The 22,432-nt window shown below is 46.1% G+C and overlaps 1 protein-coding gene across 6 annotated transcripts in view; it reads left to right on the top strand.

The window, feature by feature from the left end:
• pod1 (coronin pod1) overlaps positions 1-21,522 on the top strand; it is a 95,931-nt gene extending 74,409 nt beyond the window's left edge. For 4 of the 6 annotated variants that reach the window (XM_045752261.2, XM_069338143.1, XM_069338128.1 and 1 more), the window contains 3 exons: positions 873-914; positions 11,013-11,099; positions 18,539-21,522. In XM_045752261.2, coding sequence (XP_045608217.1) covers positions 873-914; positions 11,013-11,099; positions 18,539-18,547 — 138 coding nt within the window. In that variant the 3' untranslated portion in view covers positions 18,548-21,522. The remainder of the gene's footprint in view (positions 1-872; positions 915-11,012; positions 11,100-18,538) is intronic. The other 2 variants (XM_069338153.1, XM_069338135.1) reach the window with 2 other exon arrangements.
• The last annotated feature ends 910 nt before the right edge of the window (positions 21,523-22,432 follow it).

Genomic DNA, 22,432 nt, shown 5'->3' with positions numbered 1-22,432 from the left:
TCTAGTGTTGGTCTCGAGTCAACCTGCAAACTTAACTGTCCTATTTTCAGTGTATTCCTGTTAAACATAATTTGGCTATGCACCATGCTATCTTGTATGATGTTGCCTGAAACGCTATGCGTGCTAGTGGCTGTACAAGAATGTAGGAACTTTTGTATATATAAATAAATAAAATAAATGTTGAGAACCTCTCTGCAAGCCGCAGGTAATGGCTTAAAGACAAGTCCTCGGCAGCGAGTTTGCATTTTGTCTGAAGTCAGCCCCAGAACTCTGGTAACATTGCCAATATAATCCTTACAACACCAGACTTGAGTGATTGCTGGTGTAGCTGGTGCTCAAGTTTGGCTGCCACTTGGACCTAGATTGGTCACACGTGGACCTAGTTCGGTCGCCACTTGGACTTAGTTCAGTTGCCACTTGGACCTAGTTTGGCCGCCACTTGGACCTAGATTGGTTGCCGCTGGGATCTAGGTTGGTCACACTTGGACCTAGTTCGGTCGCCACTTGGACCTAGTTCAGTCGCCACTTGGACCTAGTTCAGTCACCACTTGGACCTAGTTCAGTCGCCACTTGGACCTAGTTCAGTTGCCACTTGGACCTAGTTCAGTCGCCACTTGGACCTAGTTCAGTCGCCACTTGGACCTAGTTCAGTCGCCACTTGGACCTAGTTCAGTCGCCACTTGGACCTAGTTCAGTCGCCACTTGGACCTAGTTCAGTCGCCACTTGGACCTAGTTCAGTCGCCACTTGGACCTAGTTCAGTCGCCACTTAGACCTAGTTCGGTCGCCACTTGGACCTAGTTTAGTCGCCATTTGGACCTAAAAGACTGGCTCATGCATGTATCCCTCTCCCAGCTTGTTATATTTCCACAGAATCTTAATGTCCCCGAGGAAGTCCTGGAGACTCAGAGCCGGGTACGTCTGCCAAGTTTGTTCGGAGGCTGTTTTATTTTTCATTTCTTGAAGCCCCAGTGGCTTCCCAAAGCTATTTTGCCGAGATTGCTCCATGCTAATGGGTCACGTCGGTTTGGAAGCCCTGTTTGGTCAACCAGGGATTGGATCCAGAACCAGGGACCAGATTCATGAAGCAGTTACACAAGTACTTATGAACCTGTATATCTTTCCTCAATCTTTGACGGTTTTGGTTACATTTATTAAACACTTTACAAGCATGAAAACGTCCCAATCAACTGTTGTTATTGTTATAAACAGCCTCCTGGTGCTTAGTAGCTCATTAACTGTTTAATAGGTGTAAGCAAAGCTGCCAAAGATTAAGAAAAGATGTACAGGTTGTAAGTGTTTGTATAACGCTTCATGAATCTGGCTCCAGGTTCATAACTACTTCGTGACTCTGGCCCCAGGTTCATAAGTGCTTGCATAACTGCTTCGTGAATCTGGCCCCAGGTTCGTAAGTGCTTGCATAACTGCTTCGTGAATCTGGCTCCAGGTTCATAAGTGCTTGCATAATTGCTTCGTGAATCTGGCCCCAGGTTCGTAAGTGCTTGCATAACTGCTTCGTGAATCTGGCCCCTGGTCTTTCTCACAGAGGCGGAGGGAGCGAGTTAACCTCCCCGCCGGAAAAGCATTCAGAAGGTCAGTGAAGCTTTACAGACAACAGGAGGGTTCTTAGAAAACAAAGCCTCGAAACAATCAAACAAATCCACAAACAATTCACGCTGAGCAAGAAATTCACTCAAAGTAGCTCAAAACTAGTTTGAGTGACCAGCTATTAATGCAAGTGCTGCCCTTGCATTAACAGTTGGGCTATTCCAGGATCTTTGACTCCTGTGCTTGGGTTCTTGGCTGGAGACATTCGTTTGGTTGTGCTGAGGTACACTGGGGTTATCTTGCTTATTTATACACAATTCACAGTCTCCGTGGTGTAGTGGTAAGACACTCGCCAGGCATTCCGCGAGCGCTTTGTCATGGGTTCGTATCCTGGCCGGGGAGGATTTACTGGGCGCAAATCCTTAACTGTAGCCTCTGTTTAACTCAACAGTAAAATGTGTACTTGGTTGTAACAACGATTCTTCGCGACGGTGATTGTATTCCAGGGACCTGCCCGAAACGCTACTCGTACTAGTGGCTGTACAAGAATGTAACAACTCTTGTATATATCTCAAAAATACTCCACAGTCAACATTCATAACCTGGTTGTTTTGGTAGCATTTAGTGACTGTTCTTCCAGCATGTGGCCCTGGTGCCTGGAGGGGGGGGGTTTCTTCTTTCCTAGCTACCTTGCTACCTTCAGGCCCTAGTAATCCCCTTGTGGGGGTTCTCCGGCATGGTCCATTGAGCCCATGCAGGCTTGAAAGCTGTTGAACATCTATGCTACCTGACGATGATCATTATTTCTGCCTCTTGCTATGTTTCCTGCATGATTGGCGAGACCTGTGAGCCTGGGTCCTGTGAGGGTCTCGCTGGGTTTCTGCCTGTACTGATTTGGTTCCAGGCTAAACAGCTTTTCAGGCAGCTGCCACATTGCGAGCTAAGTTTTCTGAAGTTAGACATTCACAGCTTATCGATCATCTGGATGCCCTGGAGGAAGCATTGACCCCCTTGGGTGTTTAGGGCCACAGAATTGGAGGCATTGGTGACCACCACCTTCTGCACCTTCTGTTCCTTTCCCTGTAGGTGTGGTTTACCCTGTTTCTGGTCCTCCCCCCCCCCCATCCCTCCTCCCCTGGTTCTGGCTCCAAAGTATCTGAGGGTTTGGGGAATCAGAGCAAGATTTAGTTCGGGTTGTAGATCCTTGGTGTTGCCATCCAGCGTCAGGGCTGAGGGGAAACCAAGGAGTGCCCATGGGTGCCCTTCAATCCTCCTTGGACCATGATTCCCTCACAAAGGGTCTTTTGCTTCAAGGGAAGAAGTTTTTGTGTTTTCTTATCCCTCCTCTATGAGAGTATGATCGCTCGGCTGCTCCCCCCATTGGCAGCTCTTCTCAGCTACCTGGAAGAGGGGAGAGGGGCACCAGTTCTGTCTTGGTGGATGCTTTGTTGGTTGACCCTGTTCCAAGGCTTGCTTTTCTCAGGTCGTCCCTATTATCTCAAAGTCTAGCCAGCCTGTGGTCTACCTACAGGCCTATGATGTCTGCACATACATGGCATTGGTCATGGTCTCGGAACAATTTGCACAGTCTGATCCATAACGGACTATGCCAGATACTCCATTGTCCTGGGCTGATATTCGGGCTCGGGGGCTTTGGCATTCTAACAGGGCTCAGGCACCCCAGTATTAATGTTCCCAATCAGATTTATGTGGCTTTAGACAATGTCTCCTGGTTTGGGTTCTTTGTCCTAGTGCCTGCCACCTCTCCTCTCGGGTAAGACCTGTTGACGTTCTTTGTGATTAAATGCAGGAAGCCATCAGCATTTATTGTAATGAAATTCCTCTTTCTACTAGAGCTCTGATAGCTTCCTAATTTGCCCTCCCTCCTTTCCAGGTTCATCAGTAGGCTGTTTACCAAAGTCAGAACTGAGATAGGGAGTGGCTGAGGGCAAATTAACAAGTTTTGAGCTCATTTGAGTGAATCCCTTGTTCTGTGCAAAATCATTTATGGAGTTGTTTGGTCGTTTCAAGGCTTCGTTTTCTGTGAACTCTCCAATTGTCTGTTAAGCTTCACTGACTTTCTGGAGGGTTTTCCCACTGGGTTGGTGAATCGTCACTCACTCCCTGCCCCTGTGGGGCAAGGGCCAGATTCTAGCGGTGGTCCCCGACAGTCCAAACAGAACTTCCCGACTGATGTGGCCTTTTAGTATGAAGACACAGGGAGCTGCCGGGGCTCGACCACAATGAGGCGTTTCATTACATTCAATGCTTTTTTTTTATTGGTGCAGTTTTAATGCTTTGTTAATTCTGACCATTCAATAAGTAATTTTCCATATTTACTAGTGTGTGGTGTGTGCTGCAGACATTTGGTAAGAGTTGTCTGAGGTATCTGTTGGTGTGTGAATGTTGGCAATGGTTGTCAGCTGTGGTGTCATTGACCAGCTGTGGTGGCAATGGTTGTGAACTGTTGTGTCATTGACCAGCTGTGGTGTCATTGACCAGCTGTGGTGTCATTGACCAGTTGTTGTGACAATGGTTGTGAACTGTTGTGTCATTGACCAGCTGTGGTGTCATTGACCAGTTGTTGTGACAATGGTTGTCAGCTGTGGTGTCATTGACCAGCTGTGGTGTCATTGACCAGCTGTGGTGTCATTGACCAGTTGTTGTGACAATGGTTGTCAGCTGTGGTGTCATTGACCAGCTGTGGTGTCACTGACCAGCTGTGGTGTCATTGACCAGCTGTGGTGTCATTGACCAGTTGTTGTGACAATGGTTGTGAACTGTTGTGTCATTGACCAGCTGTGGTGTCATTGACCAGCTGTGGTGTCATTGACCAGCTGTGGTGTCATTGACCAGCTGTTGTCATTGACCAGCTGTTGTGTCATTGACCAGCTGTTGTGTCATTGACCAGCTGTTGTGTCATTGACCAGCTGTTGTGTCATTGACCAGCTGTTGTGTCATTAACCAGCTGTTGTGTCATTGAGGGTTTACAAAAAGTCAACATTAAAAAGTAACTTGGCAGAACCAACAAATAATGCCTTCATGCAAAACGAAAACACACCTAACACAACTGAACCACCTTAGAGAAAAATGTAAATATTGCATTCTAAATTTCCAATTGTACGGTTAACATTTGAACGTAAAATTATTTCATCAGAAAAAATATTTTAGTATGTGTTGGAAACTTTAAATCATTCAGTTGTGTCTGAGCTATAACAGCTGATTGCTTCCTGGGAAAAGATGCTAGTGCTCTCCTGTAGTTAGCGTGAGAGAGCGGGACACCCTTGGATAACAACATTCTCTTGTGAATATGGTGCTTCCACCTGGTGGTGGTTGCTGGTAATTACATGATACCTTACCTTACCTTACCTTGAGGTTACCTTGAGATGATTTCAGGGCTTAGCGTCTTCGCGGCCCGGTTATCGACCAGGCTTCTTGGTTGCTGGACTGGTCAAGCAGGCTGTTGGACGCTGCTGCTGAGCCAATCGATAGCGATGTAACTTGAGAGTTTTTATGAGTGAACCCTTTACAGGTTCATTCTGTACTGGGGTTGAATGTTCTCCCGTATCACCCCAGAACTAGCAGAGAGCCAGCCCTTTAGAGACACCTGAAGCATCCCACATGGCACCTGTGGCACCTGTGCCAGGCCAGTCTCGTTAAACTGACAATTGACGATCCTGTCTTGTGGATAGGCTCTGCTGAGAAAGATGTTTGTCTTATTTACTCATGTTCACACTTTGACACTGCCTTCTTTTATTCCCTGCTTGGAACACTTGAGACACGATAGATGAAATGTTTGCTTGTGTGTAGTGTACAGTGTCATGTGTGATGTGTTTAGGGTGTACCTAGCAGACATCTACACTGTTGGATGTGTCTAGCAGACATCTACACTGTTGGATGTGTCTAGCAGACATCTACACTGTTGGAGGTGTCTAGCAGACATCTACACTGTTGGAGGTGTCTAGCAGACATCTACACTGTTGGGTGTGTCTAGCAGACATCTACACTGTTGGGTGTGTCTGGCAGACATCTACACTGTTGGATGTGTCTAGCAGACATCTACACTGTTGGAGGTGTCTAGCAGACATCTACATTGTTGGTGTCTAGCAGACATCTACACTGTTGGAGGTGTCTAGCAGACGTCTACACTGTTGGAGGTGTCTAGCAGACGTCTACACTGTTGGATGTGTCTAGCAGACATCTACACTGTTGGGTGTGTCTAGCAGACATCTACACTGTTGGGTGTGTCTAGCAGACATCTACACTGTTGGGTGTGTCTAGCAGACATCTACACTGTTGGGTGTGTCTAGCAGACATCTACACTGTTGGGTGTGTCTAGCAGACATCTACACTGTTGGGTGTGTCTAGCAGACATCTACACTGTTGGGTGTGTCTAGCAGACATCTACACTGTTGGAGGTGTCTAGCAGACATCTACACTGTTGGAGGTGTCTAGCAGACATCTACACTGTTGGAGGTGTCTAGCAGACATCTACACTGTTGGAGGTGTCTAGCAGACATCTAAGATGTTGGATGTGCTTCTTAGCTTTATTGCTAGGTAATTAACACCGGCTGGAACTATGGTAAATTACTTATTGGTCGTGAGAATGTTCCTTACACTAAACTTCAATATGACTGTATTCTCTCATCCTTACTGGTAACAAAATATGAAATGTATTTTTGGTTGTAATTTCCTTATAATAATAATATTGATAATGATAAATCTAATTTCAATATTAATGATAGTCATATGGCAATGTCACACTTTCCGGGAACACTTGAGACTTTAGCGTGGGTCAGCGTGACTGTCTCGTCACCGACAGGATGGGGATGGGACAGATGTGGGGAGGGAGAGAGAGAGAGAGAGAGAGAGAGAGAGAGAGAGAGAGAGAGAGAGAGAGAGAGAGAGAGAGAGAGAGAGAGAGAGAGAGAGAGAGAGAGAGAGAGAGAGAGAGAGAGAGAAAGAGAGAAAGAGAGAAAGAGAGAGAGAAAAAGAGAGAGAGAGAGAAAAAGAGAGAGAGAGAGAAAAAGAGAGAGAGAGAGAAAAAGAGAGAGAGAGAGAAAAAGAGAGAGAGAGAGAAAAAGAGAGATAGAGAAAAAGAGAGAGAGAGAAAGAGAGAGAGAGGCTGGACAATTCACTTTCCAGCTCCTGGATGGTGTCAGAAGGTACATTCACCTTGATTAAAATATCTCCACCAAGCAGGTCTTAAAGAGTTCAAACTACCACGTATTGCTCAGTTGCTGCTACTAACTACCAATTGGATTGTTGATTTTCTGGTCTCTACCTGTACTTGCCATCTGGTAGCAGCACTGGATGTGTAAACAAATGGCACCGGGTGTTCCAACTGCACGTTCGTCCTAAGGCACCCCTAGAATGTCACCGTATCTCAAGAAGCACAGCACGTTCGTCCTAAGGCACCCCTAGAATGTCACCGTATCTCAAGAAGCACAGCACGTTCGTCCTAAGGCACCCCTAGAATGTCACCGTATCTCAAGAAGCACAGCAATAAATGGGAAAAGGTGCAAAGTCATGCAACTAAATGGCTCCCAAAACTGGAAAATAAGATCTGCGAGTACTTAGTGGCGTTAAATATCCCAAAGTTAGAAGGTGGAAGAAAAAGAGGTGATATAGTAACAAAATATAATACAAAATAGTAACAGGAATTGACTAAATTGAGTAAGAAAACTTTTTGAAAACAGCAACTTCAAGAACGGTAAGACATAGATTCAAACTCAGGAATCGAAGATGGTGAAAAAACATTAGAAAAGTTCACTTTTGCATAGTGATAGTAAGGTGGTTGAGGCCTAAACTGCCAGTTGTTTGAGAGAGTCATATGACAAAGAGTGCTGGGAAGACGGGACACCACAAGCATACCTCTCATCCTGTAGCTATCTTGAGGTTATCTTGAGATGATTTCGGGGCTTTAGTGTCCCCGCGGCCCGGTCCTCGACCAGGCCTCCACCCCCCAGGAAGCAGCCCGTGACAGCTGACTAACACCCAGGTACCTATTTTACTGCTAGGTAACAGGGGCATAGGGTGAAAGAAACTCTGCCCATTGTTTCTCGCCGGCGCCTGGGATCGAACCCAGGACCACAGGATCACAAGTCCAGCGTGCTGTCCGCTCGGCCGACCGGCTCCCACTTAGCTACACTTAGGTAATTACTTAGAATTACAGGGTTGGTCAGGAGAAGAGCTTTTTCAACAAGCCTTATAGCTGAGCCTAAACCACAAAGTTACTGCCTTAGGCAAAAATCACAACAGAAATAAATTAAAATATATTTAAAATTAAAAGAGTAACCTCTTGTCACAAAGAATTATGAAGGAACTGGAAAGAAAGAAGTAAACCACAGCTTGGAAGGTTTGAGGCTCTTGGGCTGAGCATCAGGATGTATGGGGTAGCAGGAGAGACACCCCAGTACCAGACACTGACCACGACCGAGCATCAGGATGTATGGGGTAGCAGGAGAGACACCCCAGTACCAGACACTGACCACGACCGAGCATCGGGATGTATGGGGTAGCAGGAGAGACACCCCAGTACCAGACACTGACCACGACCGAGCATCAGGATGTATGGGGTAGCAGGAGAGACACCCCAGTACCAGACACTGACCACGGCCGAGCGTCAGGGTGTATGGGGTAGTAGGAGGAGACACCCCAGTACCAGACACTGACCACGGCTGAGCGTCAGGACGTATGGGGTAGCAGGAGGAGAGAGACCCCAGTACCAGACACTGACCACGGCCGAGCATCAGGATGTATGGGGTAGCAGGAGGAGGAGACACCCCAGTACCAGACACTGACCACGGCTGAGCGTCAGGACGTATGGGGTAGCAGGAGGAGAGAGACCCCAGTACCAGACACTGACCATGGCCGAGCATCAGGATGTATGGGGTAGCAGGAGGAGAGACACCCCAGTACCAGACACTGACCACGGCCGAGCGTCAGGGTGTATGGGGTAGCAGGAGGAGGCACCCCAGTACCAGACACTGACCACGGCTGAGCGTCAGGACGTATGGGGTAGCAGGAGGAGAGAGACCCCAGTACCAGACACTGACCACGGCCGAGCATCAGGATGTATGGGGTAGCAGGAGGAGAGACACCCCAGTACCAGACACTGACCACGGCCGAGCGTCAGGGTGTATGGGGTAGCAGGAGGAGAGACACCCCAGTACCAGACACTGACCACGACCGAGCATCAGGATGTATGGGGTAGCAGGAGGAGAGACACCCCAGTACCAGACACTGACCATGGCTGAGCGTCAGGATGTATGGGGTAGCAGGAGGAGAGACACCCCAGTACCAGACACTGACCACGGCCGAGCATCAGGATGTATGGGGTAGCAGGAGGAGAGACACCCCAGTACCAGACACTGACCACGGCCGAGCATCAGGGTGTATGGGGTAGCAGGAGGAGAGACACCCCAGTACCACACACTGACCACGGCTGAGCATCAGGATGTATGGGGTAGCAGGAGGGGAGACACCCCAGTACCAGACACTGACCACGGCCGAGCGTCAGGGTGTATGGGGTAGCAGGAGGAGGGACACCCCAGTTCCAGACACTGACCACGGCTGAGCGTCAGGGTGTATAGGGTAGCAGGAGGAGGGACACCCCAGTACCAGACACTGACCACGGCTGAGCATCAGGGTGTATAGGGTAGCATGAGGAGAGAGACCCCAGTACCAGACACTGACCACAGCCGAGTGTCAGGATGTATGGGGTAGCAGGAGAGACACCCCAGTACCAGACACTGACCACGGCCGAGCATCAGGGTGTATGGGGTAGCAGGAGGAGACACCCCAGTACCAGACACTGACCACGGCCGAGTGTCAGGATGTATGGGGTAGCAGGAGGAGAGAGACCCCAGTACCAGACACTGACCATAACAGTCAAGGAGATAATGTGGTAAACGTGCACTTCGTCTTCTAAAACCCCAAAGACTGAATGTCAGCACAGGTCAACCAGATGGATTCCAAAGGAACATGAGGAGGATGGTGGTAGAAGAAAATCACATCCCAAATTAATTAAGGGTGGAGATAATATGTTTAGACCATGCTCCAGAAGGAGTGACCTGCCACAGTTATCTTGTATGAGGCAATGGCATGGGGGCATAAGACGACACACCTCAACTGACCGTGTCAGGAGAACACGTATCCCTACGTCGGTAAAATGGATTTCTATTTATCTGGCCCTGATACAAATGGTGGTAGATCTGGCCTAGAAACTCCACCTATGAAGATTGGTGGAAAGTCTGCAAGAGTTCATTAACCCACAGTGACTGATTTTCTGCATGCAGTGCAGACTCGGAAAGGAAGATATTTACCTGATTTACTTAAGGGGCCACTTGGGTTAGTTGCCCTAATTAGTTGCCATCTTAATCGGAAGACGATACCATATACACAGGAAGGTTGAGACTCCACGTGGACATGTGTGGGCATGAGTAGGCACAAGACAGTCGGCTAAAAGTTGGAAGTTACCAGACAGTCGGCTAAAAGTTGGTAGTTACCAGACAGTCGGCTAAAAGTTGGAAGTTACCAGACAGTCGGCTAAAAGTTGGTAGTTAACAGAACAAGTAATACATGGCAATCACCTTGAAAGCCAAGTATTGCCTAGAGGAGGTTACTTGAGTGTAGATGAATGTACCTTCTAAGGTTAATTAAGGGCTCAATTGAGAATTCCCCAGTATGTCTCAAGCTGTGTGTACCCTGCAACAGTGGGGTGCGTTCAAAGGATTCCTGGCGTATTGTGACTGAGACGGTCTGACCGGTCCTGCCTGGAGTCTTGAGTATCCTCGGGGAGGGGGACCTAAGGAAGTTGCCTAAGGCAGCAACAAAGTGACATGCTCACGAAGGAGCTCTTCGTCTAAACTCGGTATAATTTTTAGGGTGATTTTTTCTCATAATGTAGTTGCAATTGTTGGCTATTTCAACAGTTTCTGATGATTGTTTGTATGCTTCTTCAGTGCTGTAATTGTATTCTGATTTTATCAATTTAGTTTCTAATTAATTTAATGATGCTAATATTCTAATATTCAGCAGTAAAGTTAAAATAAGATTTAATGATGCCACAAAATAAGATTAAGATATTAATGAAATATTGTATGGCAATATTTTTTTACAAGGTAAATATAATTTTGTTAAGACTTTTATGATATGTGTTACACAAAGTGTTTGTTAATGATGCAGTATACAATAGAACAAATCTATCATATACTATTGTATACAAATCAGTATACAATAGTGTCAGTTAAGGTATAGTAATTGGTGTGGGAAAAAGCCTCGTTAACAATCCTGATACCGGAGGTTACGGTGTGTTGACAACTTTGACTTAGTATCTAAGTCGCAGTCAGTTGGCCTAAAATACTCTTGAACTAAAATTGACTTTGGCTTATTCATACAGTATTGAAAGACAAGGTATTTGCTGTTGTTGTTATTGTTGATAATATGGAAGTTGCCTTACAGCTGGAGGAGTCAATGAGTCAGCAGATGAACGAGGTCTCCAAAACACTGGAACAGGACCGGATGGAAGGGGTCGACTCAACGGAATGGGTTAGTATATTATGCTCTCTTTCAGCATTCAGCAGACTCGTGGTGTACTCGAATTTGTTATTCTTGACTCAATCGGGTTCGATTCCTATGCGGGACAGAAATGGTTGTTTATATTTACTTTTGCCCAATGCCTCTGTTCACCTGTCAGTAAACATATGGGACCAACACCAATTTGTTGCAGTGAGGGATTTGTTGCAACTGGTGATGCCTCCAGGGTGCATTTCTCATGCCATGTGGGCTAATTTCACTAAGCAAAATTTTCATTTCAACCTATAATATAATAGACAACTATCAGATAAACATGTCTGCAAAAAAATGAACCACATCTACATTATTTCTCACATCTCCAGCCTCAAAACTCGCTTTCAAAAGGTAGCCGGGCCATACCCGAGTGAATGAAAACCTTGCCAAGCCAAAATGAAAACAGACGATAGAACTGGGTTTTAAATATCCTCAATGGCTTTTCCAAGGCTTCAATTGTTTCTTGTAATGTTGAATCCATCTACAAAAATCGTCGGAAACGTGTTTGGAGCCATGTTAATTAAAAGAGTGTTACCAGTCATACCCTAAATGTTTCCAATTCTCTGTGGGCTGATTTTACTGGGCAAAATTTTCATTTCAAGCTGTCATATGAAGGACAACAACCAAGAGAACCTGTAAAGAGATAAGAACATAAGAATAAAGGTAACTGCAGAAGGCTTATTGGCCCATACGAGGCAGCTCCTATTTATAACCACCCAATCCCACTCATATACATGTCCGACGCACGCTTTCCAGAGGGAAAAGCGAAACAATCAAGGAACCCCACCTCCACCACGTTACGCGTATACTCACGACGCACCCCTGGGGGGCCCCGGCAAGATCGGCAACATGTTTCTTGTTGGGTGTCCTGCCTCTAATTGTGGCTCCATGGTGGGTGTGGGGGCCACATTCGTGAATGAAAGTCTGTCCTCGTTTTTATATCAGATAATGTTCCTCTTGTATCTTCTCAGGCTCGTGGGGCGGGCGACCAAGCCCTGAGTTGGGCTGTGTTGGAAGACCAGGCTCTGTAGCCCCCGCTGTATTGGGCCCCGACCTTGCTCCTCCTTTGACCCTCCTGACTACTTCCCTCAGTTCCCCTCCCTCTTCTGAGATAGGGTCGAGTTCCCAGACCCCAGTGGTGACCACTTCATCCCCTGGCACGGCTCCATCTCTCATTGTGACTACTGCGTCTTTTACCCCCTCTCACTCAATGCCGTCCCCACCACGGCCGCACTCGCACGATCCCTTCCCATACTAATCCTTACAATGCCTTGTTTGGTCCCGCTACATGGGCTAAATACTTTGATCTCCACCATCTGGATTCTACTCCTCCTGACGATTTCTCCCTCCATAAACACCTTGTTGATTCAGTAGATGCCTCTGTTACTTTTAACCCCACCAGTTATGGTACGCGTGTCATCGCTGCTCCTTCTCAGGATGCAGCTACTTGCTTAACCGCTTTGTCCTGCATTGGGAAGACCCCTGTTCGGGTCTCCAAAAACGCTCGATTAAATGCCTGTGTTGGCACTGTTCTCCTCCCACACCATGTTGCAACTGGTGTTAGGGGGACCTCAAAAACTGCCATGAGGATATTAAACATATCCTTGAAGCCCAAGGCCATTCTGTCCTCCAGGTGGACACGTTTACTCGACCCCCTCGTGGTCGTCGCCGTCAGCCCCTTCGAGTTGTAAAAATCACCTTTGATAGTAGAGGCCCTTCCGCCCTCTATTATTCTTGCTGGCGCCAGATGCTCCGTTCAGGAGTACATTCCCTCTCCTAGACTTTGCAATAAGTGTTGGAAGTTCGGGCACGGTGTCCTCAAATGCACCAGTACTGTGTATCTGTGCCCCATGTGTGGGGACAATAGTCATTCTAAATCCGAGCGCACTTCTCCCCAGGCTCGCTGCCTCAATTGCGGTGAGGCCCACCCTACATTCTCACGCTCGTGTATACACTACAAACTTGAGGAAGCCGTCCTCAACTTGAAACACCGTAATCGTCTGTCTTTTCCTGAAGCAAGATGCCAAGTTCGTCGTCTTGGCCCTTTCACGGGTGTATCCTACGCTCGCGTGTTGTGTTTTACCTCTCCTCGTCCTTCCCACCTTCCTCAGTCTCACAACCGTTTCCAGGCCTTAGACCCGAACACACCCAGACCTCCTCCCCTATTCCTTTGCGTCCTGTTTCAAAAGGTCTCCTTCCTGGTTCTCCATCTGGAGTTTACCACTTCCTACTCAGTCCACCATGTCTCCTATGTCTTCTTTCCTATCTCCCCCACTTTCTTCCCAACCCTCCCCCCAGTCTCTTGACCCTCCACGCTGCTTGTCTGTCCAGGCTGATATCCATCATCCTCCCAGCAATCTTCGTGTTGTTCGCTCCAGTTCCTCTTCTCCTGCTGAGACCATTGAGTCTGTCGCCCGGTACGTTGTTACTGGAACGCCTGTCTCTTCGAGTCAGAAACGTAAGCCTGACTCCTCTCCTTCTTCCTTCCCAGCGGGTAAGAAGGCATCGCTTTCTTCCTTGCCCCCTCCCTCTGACTCTATCACTACGTCCCCTCCCATTTCGGTGGTCGGGCCCCTTGTCCCAGATATGGAGGTTTCTTTTGCCCCCGATTCCCTCTCAGTTGCTGTTCGTGCTGAGGTGCACTCCTTTATTTCTTCCCCCCCCCCTCCTCCAGGTGTCCTTGACTGCCCCTCTCAGTTGTCTCCTCCTCCTCTGGATCCCATCATTTCGCCTCTGGTCTGTCCTCTTGCTCCCTTCCCTCCATCCTTACTAAGTTTACCCATGCCCCCTAACCCTGATTTTGCTGACCCTGATCCTGAGCTTATTTAATATACTGTGTTCTTCTTTACCTTTGTTTCTTCATTGTTCTCTGTTACTGTCCTTTCTCTTTGATAATGTCTATTTTTCAGTGGAATATTTGTGGATTTTATGCCAACTTCCATGAACTCCAACTTCTAATTACACAGTTTTCACCACTTTGTGTTTGTCTCCAGGAACCCATGCTTGGTGCTCGTCCTGGTCACTTTCGTGGTTATTCTTTTCTTTACCCCCCCCCCCCCCCCAGCTCTTGCTGGGGCCCATAACTCTGCTGCTCTCTTGATTCATTCTGATATTCCCATCGTCCCCCTACTTCTTCCGTCACCTATCCATTGTTCTGCTGCCCGTGTTTTTGTGAGTAAATGGTATACAGTCTGTTCCATTTATCTCTCCCCCAAATGTCCCGCTTTCCCTTCCTGATCTTAAGCACCTCCTGGACTCCTTGCCAGAGCCAGTGCTCCTTTTGGGTGATTTCAACTGTCAACATAACCTCTGGGGTGATGTTCTGACAAACACCGGAGGCCGCCTTCTCGAACCGTTCGTCCTCGCTTCTTCTCTATCTCTTCTGAATTCTGGTGAGCCCACCTATGTGGACTCTCGGACTCGCACCCTTTCCTGTCTTGATCTTTCTCTCTGCTCGTCGTCCCTTTACTTAGATTTCACATGGCGGGTTCTTGATGACCTCCATAACAGTGATCATTTCCCCATCCTCGTTTCCTTTTTCTCTTTTCACCCGCCCCCTCTCCTTCCCTGGGTGGCAGTTTGCCAAAGCTGACTGGAACCTATTCACCCTCCGTGCTACTCTCTCTAACCTCTCCTCTCTATCTCCTTTTTCATGACACCGACTTCGACACTGTCCTCCACTCTATTCCTCGCTCTACCTCCCAAGGCACTCAGAAGTGCTTTCCCTGGTGGAATGTGGACTGTGCTCGGGCTGTCCGCTCTGGTTCTCATCTTCCTCAGTTCTTCCTTCTTCGTAAGCCTGTTCTTGAATCTCATCTTAAGATTTCCACACTCATCTCTGTCTTCCCTATAACAATCCTTTCTCTCTTTATGAACACTCTCACCTCTGTGGATCTACGGCAGCAGGCTCGGATGACATTCATTATGAGATACTTCGCCGTCTGCCTCTGTGCACGTCTCAGTCTTTACTGAGTCTGTATAACCAGGTCTGGGAGTCATCGTTAGTCCCTGAGGACTGGCTCGATGCCGTTGTACTCCATATTCGGAAACCAGGGTCTCTCGGTCCTTCTCCTATGGACTTCCGCTCTATTGCCCTCACGAGTTGTGTCTGCAAACTCTTTTGAGCGTATGGTAAATGTTCGTCTGATGTATGTGGTTCTTGGAACACCATCACCACCTCTCTCCTTCTCAATTTGGTTTCCACAAGTGCCGCAGCACAACTGATGTCCTGGTGAACTTAGAGGTCTATATTCGTACTGCGTTTGCTGCGAAGACCTCCATTGTTGCTGTTCTTTTTGACCTGGAAAAGACTTATGACACAACTTGGAGATATCATATTCTGTCCCAACTTCATTCTTTTGGCCTTCGTGGTAATCTCCCTCTCTTCCTTCAAAGATTCCTCTCTCGTCATTCCTTTAGAGTCAGGCTTGGTGCCACTCTCTCTGCCTCTTTTCGGCAGTATGAAGGTGTCCCCCAAGGTAGTGTTCTTAGTACTACTCTTTTTCTGGTTGCCCTCGATGGTCTTCTTTCCTCCCTCTCTTCTGGCATCTTCTCCACTCTTTATGTTGACGATCTTACTCTGCTGTCAAGGTGATGATTCGCTTCTCCTTCAACAGCGACTTCAACTTGCAATTGATGCCGTGTCATCCTGGGCCACCAATCATGGCTTCAAGTTCTCTACAACCAAGACTTGTGCTATGACTTTTACTCAGAAGTGGGTCGTTCTTCGTCCCTCTTTGTCGCTTTATGGTCACCCCATTGTGTACAAAGATTCCGCGAAGCTTTTGGGGTTATTCTTTGACACTCGTTTGTCTTGGTAGCCCCATATCTCTTACCTTCGAGTTGAATGCTCTTAGGCCCTTAACCTCCTTAAGGTTTTGTCCCATACTTCTTGGGGTGCAGATAGGTGCACACTCCTCTCTTGTCCTGTCTAAACTCGATTATGGTTGCCCTGCATACTCTTCTGCTTCTCCTTCTACTCTTCGCCGTCTTGATCCTTTTGCACCATACTGAGTTGCGCCTCAGCTCTGGTGCCTTTCGTTCAACTCCTACCCTCAGCTTGTACGCCGACACTGGCTTCCTCTCTCTCCAGGACCACCGTGATTGCTACTGTCTTCGCTATCTTGCATGGTCCTTACAGCATCCTCACTCTCGCCTCTATCGTGCTTTGACTTTTACCCCTCCTGTGGTTCCTGTTCCTCTTCACCACCTTCCTCTTTCTGTCCGTTTGTCTCGCTTACAAGATTCTCTTTCGGTCTGTCTTACCAATGTTTCTCCTCGTATTGTCCCCTCCTTGCCCCTGTGGAGGGTCCCCCTTCCTAGATTTTGTACTTACCTGACCTGCATCACTAAAGCTTTTACTCCTCCTATGGTCCTGAAACGCCTTTTCCTTGAGCACTTTTCTTCAGACTCCCACTCCATTTCCATCTTCACCGATGGGTCTAAGTCTGCTGACGGTGTGGGTTACTCTGTTTTCTTTACTGACCATACTGTACTTGTATGTGTCACCTCCCTCCGGAGGCTAGCATCTTCACAGCAGAACTTTATGCTATTCTCTATGCTCTTCGTCATCTGCTTTCTCGTTGTCAATCCTCCTTTGTGGTGGTATTTGACTCTCGTAGTGCCCTCATGGCTTTGGGGTTGTTTAATCCGGTCCACCCAGTAGTCATTGAGATTAAACATTGGCTGTTTCTTATCTCCAGTAAATTTAAGTCGGTAGAGTTTTGCTGGATTCCCAGCCATGTTGGCATCTCTTAAAATGAGTGCGCGGATGCTGCAACTAAGGAAGCTATCCACACTTGTCCCATCTCCCATAAAGGTATTCCATATTCTGACTTTTACCCAGTTATTCATGTCTCCATCCTTGCACATTGGCAGGGTTGTTGGTCTTCTGTTACTGGTAACAAACTGTGTACTCATAAGGGTCGTGTGTCCCTGTGGCCTTCCTCCTACCACTGTAACCGGCGGTGGAAAAAGGCTCTGGCTAGGTTATGTATTGGCCATACACGTTTAACTCACGGTCACTTAATGGAGCGCCGCCCTGCTCCCTATTGTCCAAATTGCATTGTTCCTCTTTCAGTCGTGCACATTCTTGTTGAATGTCCTGACTTCCAGGACGAGCGTGTGTCTTGCTTTCAGACCGTCCCTCGCGGTCACTTGTCCCTCAATAGAAGTCTTGGTGAATTGGATACTTCTGATATCTTTCGCCTTATTCGTTTCTGTTCTCGTATTGGCATCCTTGGTGATATTTAGCGCCCTTTGATTATTCCACACATTTGGTGATGCTACATAGCCTTCCCAGTTTGGTGCCTTCTTTTGATAATTACTTACTACTAGCATATTTTCCCTGTTCTAGCCTTGAAATGTCATTTTCAAGGGAAAAAGAACCCATGTTAGTGAACATAAACTGGGTAATTTTAAAATGAAGATGAATCATAGACTTTGGTTTTAACTATGCTCAATGGCTTTCCCAAGGCCCCTTAATATTTCTTGTAATGTTGTGCCCATCTTCAAAAATCATTAAAAATGTGATTAGAGGTGTATTAACCACTGAACTGCGCAACACGTCTGCAGGCGCTCGACGGGGGGTGCACATCGCTCCTCCTGGATCTTATACTTTTAGTGTATCATTCAAAACTCCCGCGGCTACATGGGGTTCACATCAGCTTCCTCAGGGCTCTTTTAAACAGACGCCATTTAAAAAAAATTGTGGGAAATATTCCCGGGTGTGAGAACCTCAGTAGTGAGTGAGCAACCAAGGCTGACGCATGCAGCATGAGCTCACAACACTGCTGTTCAGCTTGTGACTACAGCATTGCCAAATAATGTCATAATATATATGTAACTGGTATTATTTATCCATGATAGTATTACAGAAGAGCCTGAGTGTGATAATGACTGTGTACAATGTTCAAATATCAGTTAATCAATGCTGTTCACGATGTTCACAGCGCTAGCCACAGCACCACAGCATTGTCGCCCATCTAGGAATCTTCAAACAACTTCATATGTTACTTTACAAAATAAACTTGTGGTCAATTATTCATTTACAGGATTTAGTAACCAGGATTGTGATAATAACAAGATTACGGTGATAATTAGCACTGTGCGTAGTATTGTGGGAGGAGGAAGTTTGGTGAGGGAGGGAGGGAAGCCAGATAGCCTCACTGTGTGTGGCAGCCACTCTTGTTTGGTTCACTGTACTAGCTTAGTGGTTAGCTATGGTGAACACAAATGTACATGGGTATACGTATATAAAATATATAACAAAAAAATAGTAAAGGGAGATAAGAGTAACAGAAAAATGATGGCAAAACTTTGGTTTGTGCATTTTGTGTGTTATGTAAGAGTGTAAATATTGCAACTGATGTGTAAATGTTCGCCATCACACTGTATTAATTGTATCTTTTTTTTCATAGGAGGACTAGAGTGGGCCATTTTACGACACACTTGCCACCGACACGTTGTGAGGAGCGTAGCGTGTGTGGTGGCCTGGCATTATGGCCTTGCATCACATCCACCGTGAGGCCGAGTCTCAAGTCACCCTCTCACCTGCCCCCGTGCTCCCCCTCCGTGAGGCTTCCTTGGATCACGTCCACCGTGAGGCCGAGTCTCAAGTCACCCTCTCACCTGCCCCCGCGCCCCCCCCTCCGTGAGGCTTCCTTGGATCACGTCCCCCGCCATAACTTTTTAATATTATTGTCTTGTATTGCAATATGCAACAAGCTCAGCAGTAGTGAACTTAAGAGGAAGGTTTTTAAAGTAGAATTGTTATAGTTTTTGAAGAAATTGTCACTGATTTTATTTATTTATTCAGCTTTTAGGATTTCTTGCAACAACAAACACTGTGACCCCATTTATGGGTGTGAAGTTTGTGTTTTATGTACTGTAATAGTATTTTAAGTTTATATCTCATTCTCTCTTTTTAAGTCTTTTTAAACAAAATTCAAGTAATAGGACTACATGAATAACTTAGCAATAATAGTTGAAGATGGTCAAATGATGCAGTCATAACTATAATGTCATTGCATAGTGTTGGCCAGGGGAAACCCTTGCACTATTCTTGTGGCTGGAGCCGCTGCTGTGTTGAAGCTGGATGATAGCGTATTTGTGGGCCTTATAGAGCGACCTGAGTAGAGGTCAACAAGAGTACGGCATGTACGCACCAATGCTCTTCTCACTCAAATGTATTGAAAAATATGTTGCATTACGATACAGTTTTTATTCTTCACATTCATAATGTTAATTAATTTGCATAATTTAAATGAAAAATTACATAACAGCATCTAGCTTTCCAGTGATGAAACACAAGGAAGAATTCACCAAATTATTATTATTATTTTTTTATCTTAGGAAGAAACCTTAGCAAAGTGATGCTACACAATAATGGTTCAAAATGTTTTTTCATTATGTTGGCTGCTGATGACCGGCTTCCTTTAAGCAGTATTCAATATCTGGAGGCTATATTGTGCTGGTTGGAGCTGGAGGCCTACTGAAATGTGCTCCAGTAGCTTTGATAATGTTAGTTTTGCATTCTTTCACTATACTGTGTACTGAAACCTGTCTTTTTGAACTGGTGGCCAAAGAATATGTTATATATATTGTATGTTGTAACCTCTTGCTCCAGAAAATAATTCCAAATGTTTAATGAAGACATTACAAATATTTGAGACCATGTACAAGGATATATACAAGTGAATTGTGAATTATTCTCAGTGAATTTGAAATTGAGTAATGTACATGTAGCGTATTGAACTATATTTACCCCTTAAACACAAGTTTTGTATTGCTTGGTCAATTATCGGTCTTTCACCGCAAGCGTTCAGATACTGCCTAGGAGTCGTGTTTGTATTTTCATGGTGTTGCCAGTACACTTGACTACCATATTTTGATGAAGGCCAACCATGTTAGAAGCCTGTCATTTCAATTTGTTATTTGTCTTTATATGGAAAAGCTAGTTTTATGCGACTGTGGTACGTATAGAAGTGTGCGAGCCGGCATTGTGACGGGGACAAGCTAGGTCTCAAGCCATCCAGTACAAAGAATCATTTTGTTATGTGTTAATGACCACCGCATCAACACGCCTCATTTCTCAAAACCCCCTGAAGAGCTTCAGTTTTCTTTATCGAGACTTTTTGGACTCGTGTATTTGTGCGCTAATTATTCGCATATACGGACAGGACTTGTGATGTCAATTGCAAAATCTGACCGTCTCGATAACTGAGGTGTTTGAGAGAATGGAGAGAACAGAGGCTGTTGTGCTCAGCTTGAGACTTTGCATATTTTTATTTTTTATTTTTTATGAATGTTATTGATATGGTGCTTTATTTTTCCTATTCATGTATTTTTTTTTTTACACCTAAGAATGACAGGAAATGTTATACATTAGTCAAATATGCAGGCAAAAGTAGCTTTAAAATGCAGTGGCTGACCTAAGAGTCTGTTGTTGCAAGCACTCGTACTATAATTGATGGATGTGTCACTACTGGTGCTTGACTCTTAAACTACTCTATTTTTAAACATCTACTTTTTATATATGTCTTTTTTTTTTAATTTTGAGCTTCACATTTGTCACTGTAAGCCTGACCCTATATGTAATGTTGTGTGTGTGTGTGTGTGTGTGTGTGTGTGTGTGTGCGTGTGCGTGTGCGTGCGCGCACGCAGTAGTGTTCCCCCAGGCACTGGTGTGTGTGTGTGCGCGTGCCAGCGGTAGTGTTCCCCCAGGCACTGGTGTGTGTGTGTGCGCGTGCCAGCGGTAGTGTTCCCCCAGGCACTGGTGTGTGTGTGTGCACGTGCCGGCGGTAGTGTTCCCCCAGGCACTGGTGTGTGTGTGTGTGTGTGCGCGTGCCAGCGGTAGTGTTCCCCCAGGCACTGGTGTGTGTGTGTGCGCGTGCCGGCGGTAGTGTTCCCCCAGGCACTGGTGTGTGTGTGTGTGTGTGCGCGTGCCAGCGGTAGTGTTCCCCCAGGCACTTACAGTGTATGAGAGAACTGGAACAACTGTAGGGGAGGGGGAGTTGCTTTTACAACTGATGGTAAATGTTATTCTTACGTAACGACAAGACACAGGTATTTATTTTGCTATGCAACAAATGTGTCGGTAGATGTTTTAAGGGCATAGGAGGAAACCACCAGTGGCAAGCCCAAGTTATGGGGTTTTGCCGCTCCCATTATATGTAAAAATTGCAGTTGGTCAGTGTGTGTCAACATTGGCTATCTCTGCATGAAAAAGGATATGCTTTGAGGTGTATTTGGATACTGAAGATATTAATTTACCATTTTCAGAGTTAGTGTCGAGTCGTCAAATATGCTGCATTGCGTGTGCTGCATTTAACTCTTAAACTGCTAAGTTTTTTAAAAGTCTTACATCATAGTGTGTATTGTTAATTAAAAGTATTTGAAAAACCATTTGAGGATCAATCACATGTGGCGATTAGCGCACAGGAGGAAATTGCACATGGCAAATTGCGCAGTGTAAGGATTAAGCAGTGAAGTCCCCGGTTCAGTAAGAGTCGCAGTGAGACCATTTTGAATATTATGGTGGGTAATGTGTGCTGTGATGTCAGTTATCGGGTGCAATCAAACCGACGAGAGGCAGGATAATGCCATGCTGGACACAGTTAGTGTGTGGCGTGTCATTTTTGGCAGATAGACATATCTGGAGTCGGTTTTAAGAGACCAAAGCTTCAATCTTATATGGCTTAGATGTTTTAGGAATTTCATTTATAAAAAGCACCTTTGTGTGCCATTCTTGTGCTGATGAACACGTTGACAATAACTAGGGACTCAAGTATGCTTACAAATAACAGTTATCAAATATTATCTCTTGCTGTAATTCTTATACTAAATAATAATGCTTTAGTGCCTAGCAAGATATTCTGTATTATTTACTATGATTTTGTAATGTATGAAAAACATTTATTTTGTATACTGTATTTAGAGGCGAAACATTTTGACCTCAATTCTCCGTCAGAACCGGCTTTATTCGTTTTTGTGGTATTTCAGATTTTCCCTCCTGGAGGTGACCAGTAGGTCGGGTGAGCAAGTGTGGGGTTTAGAAGAGGGTGTGCGATTTGTCCAGTCTTGCGTTCTACGATACGCTGGCTCGGGTGATGATGTGTATTTGAAGTGGGGGATGGGGAGGCTCGGGTGATGTTGTGTATCTGAAGTGGGGGATGGGGAGGCTCGGGTGATGATGTGTATTTGAAGTGGGGGATGGGGAGGCTCAGGTGATGTTGTGTATCTGAAGTGGGGGATGGGGAGGCTCAGGTGATGTTGTGTATCTGAAGTGGGGGATGGGGAGGCTCAGATGATGT

The sequence above is a fragment of the Procambarus clarkii genome, chromosome 5, assembly GCF_040958095.1.
Source record: "Procambarus clarkii isolate CNS0578487 chromosome 5, FALCON_Pclarkii_2.0, whole genome shotgun sequence".
Lineage (NCBI taxonomy): Eukaryota > Metazoa > Arthropoda > Malacostraca > Decapoda > Cambaridae > Procambarus > Procambarus clarkii.
Note: the sequence above shows the minus strand (reverse complement) of the source record. Positions and strands in the feature narration are given on the sequence as shown.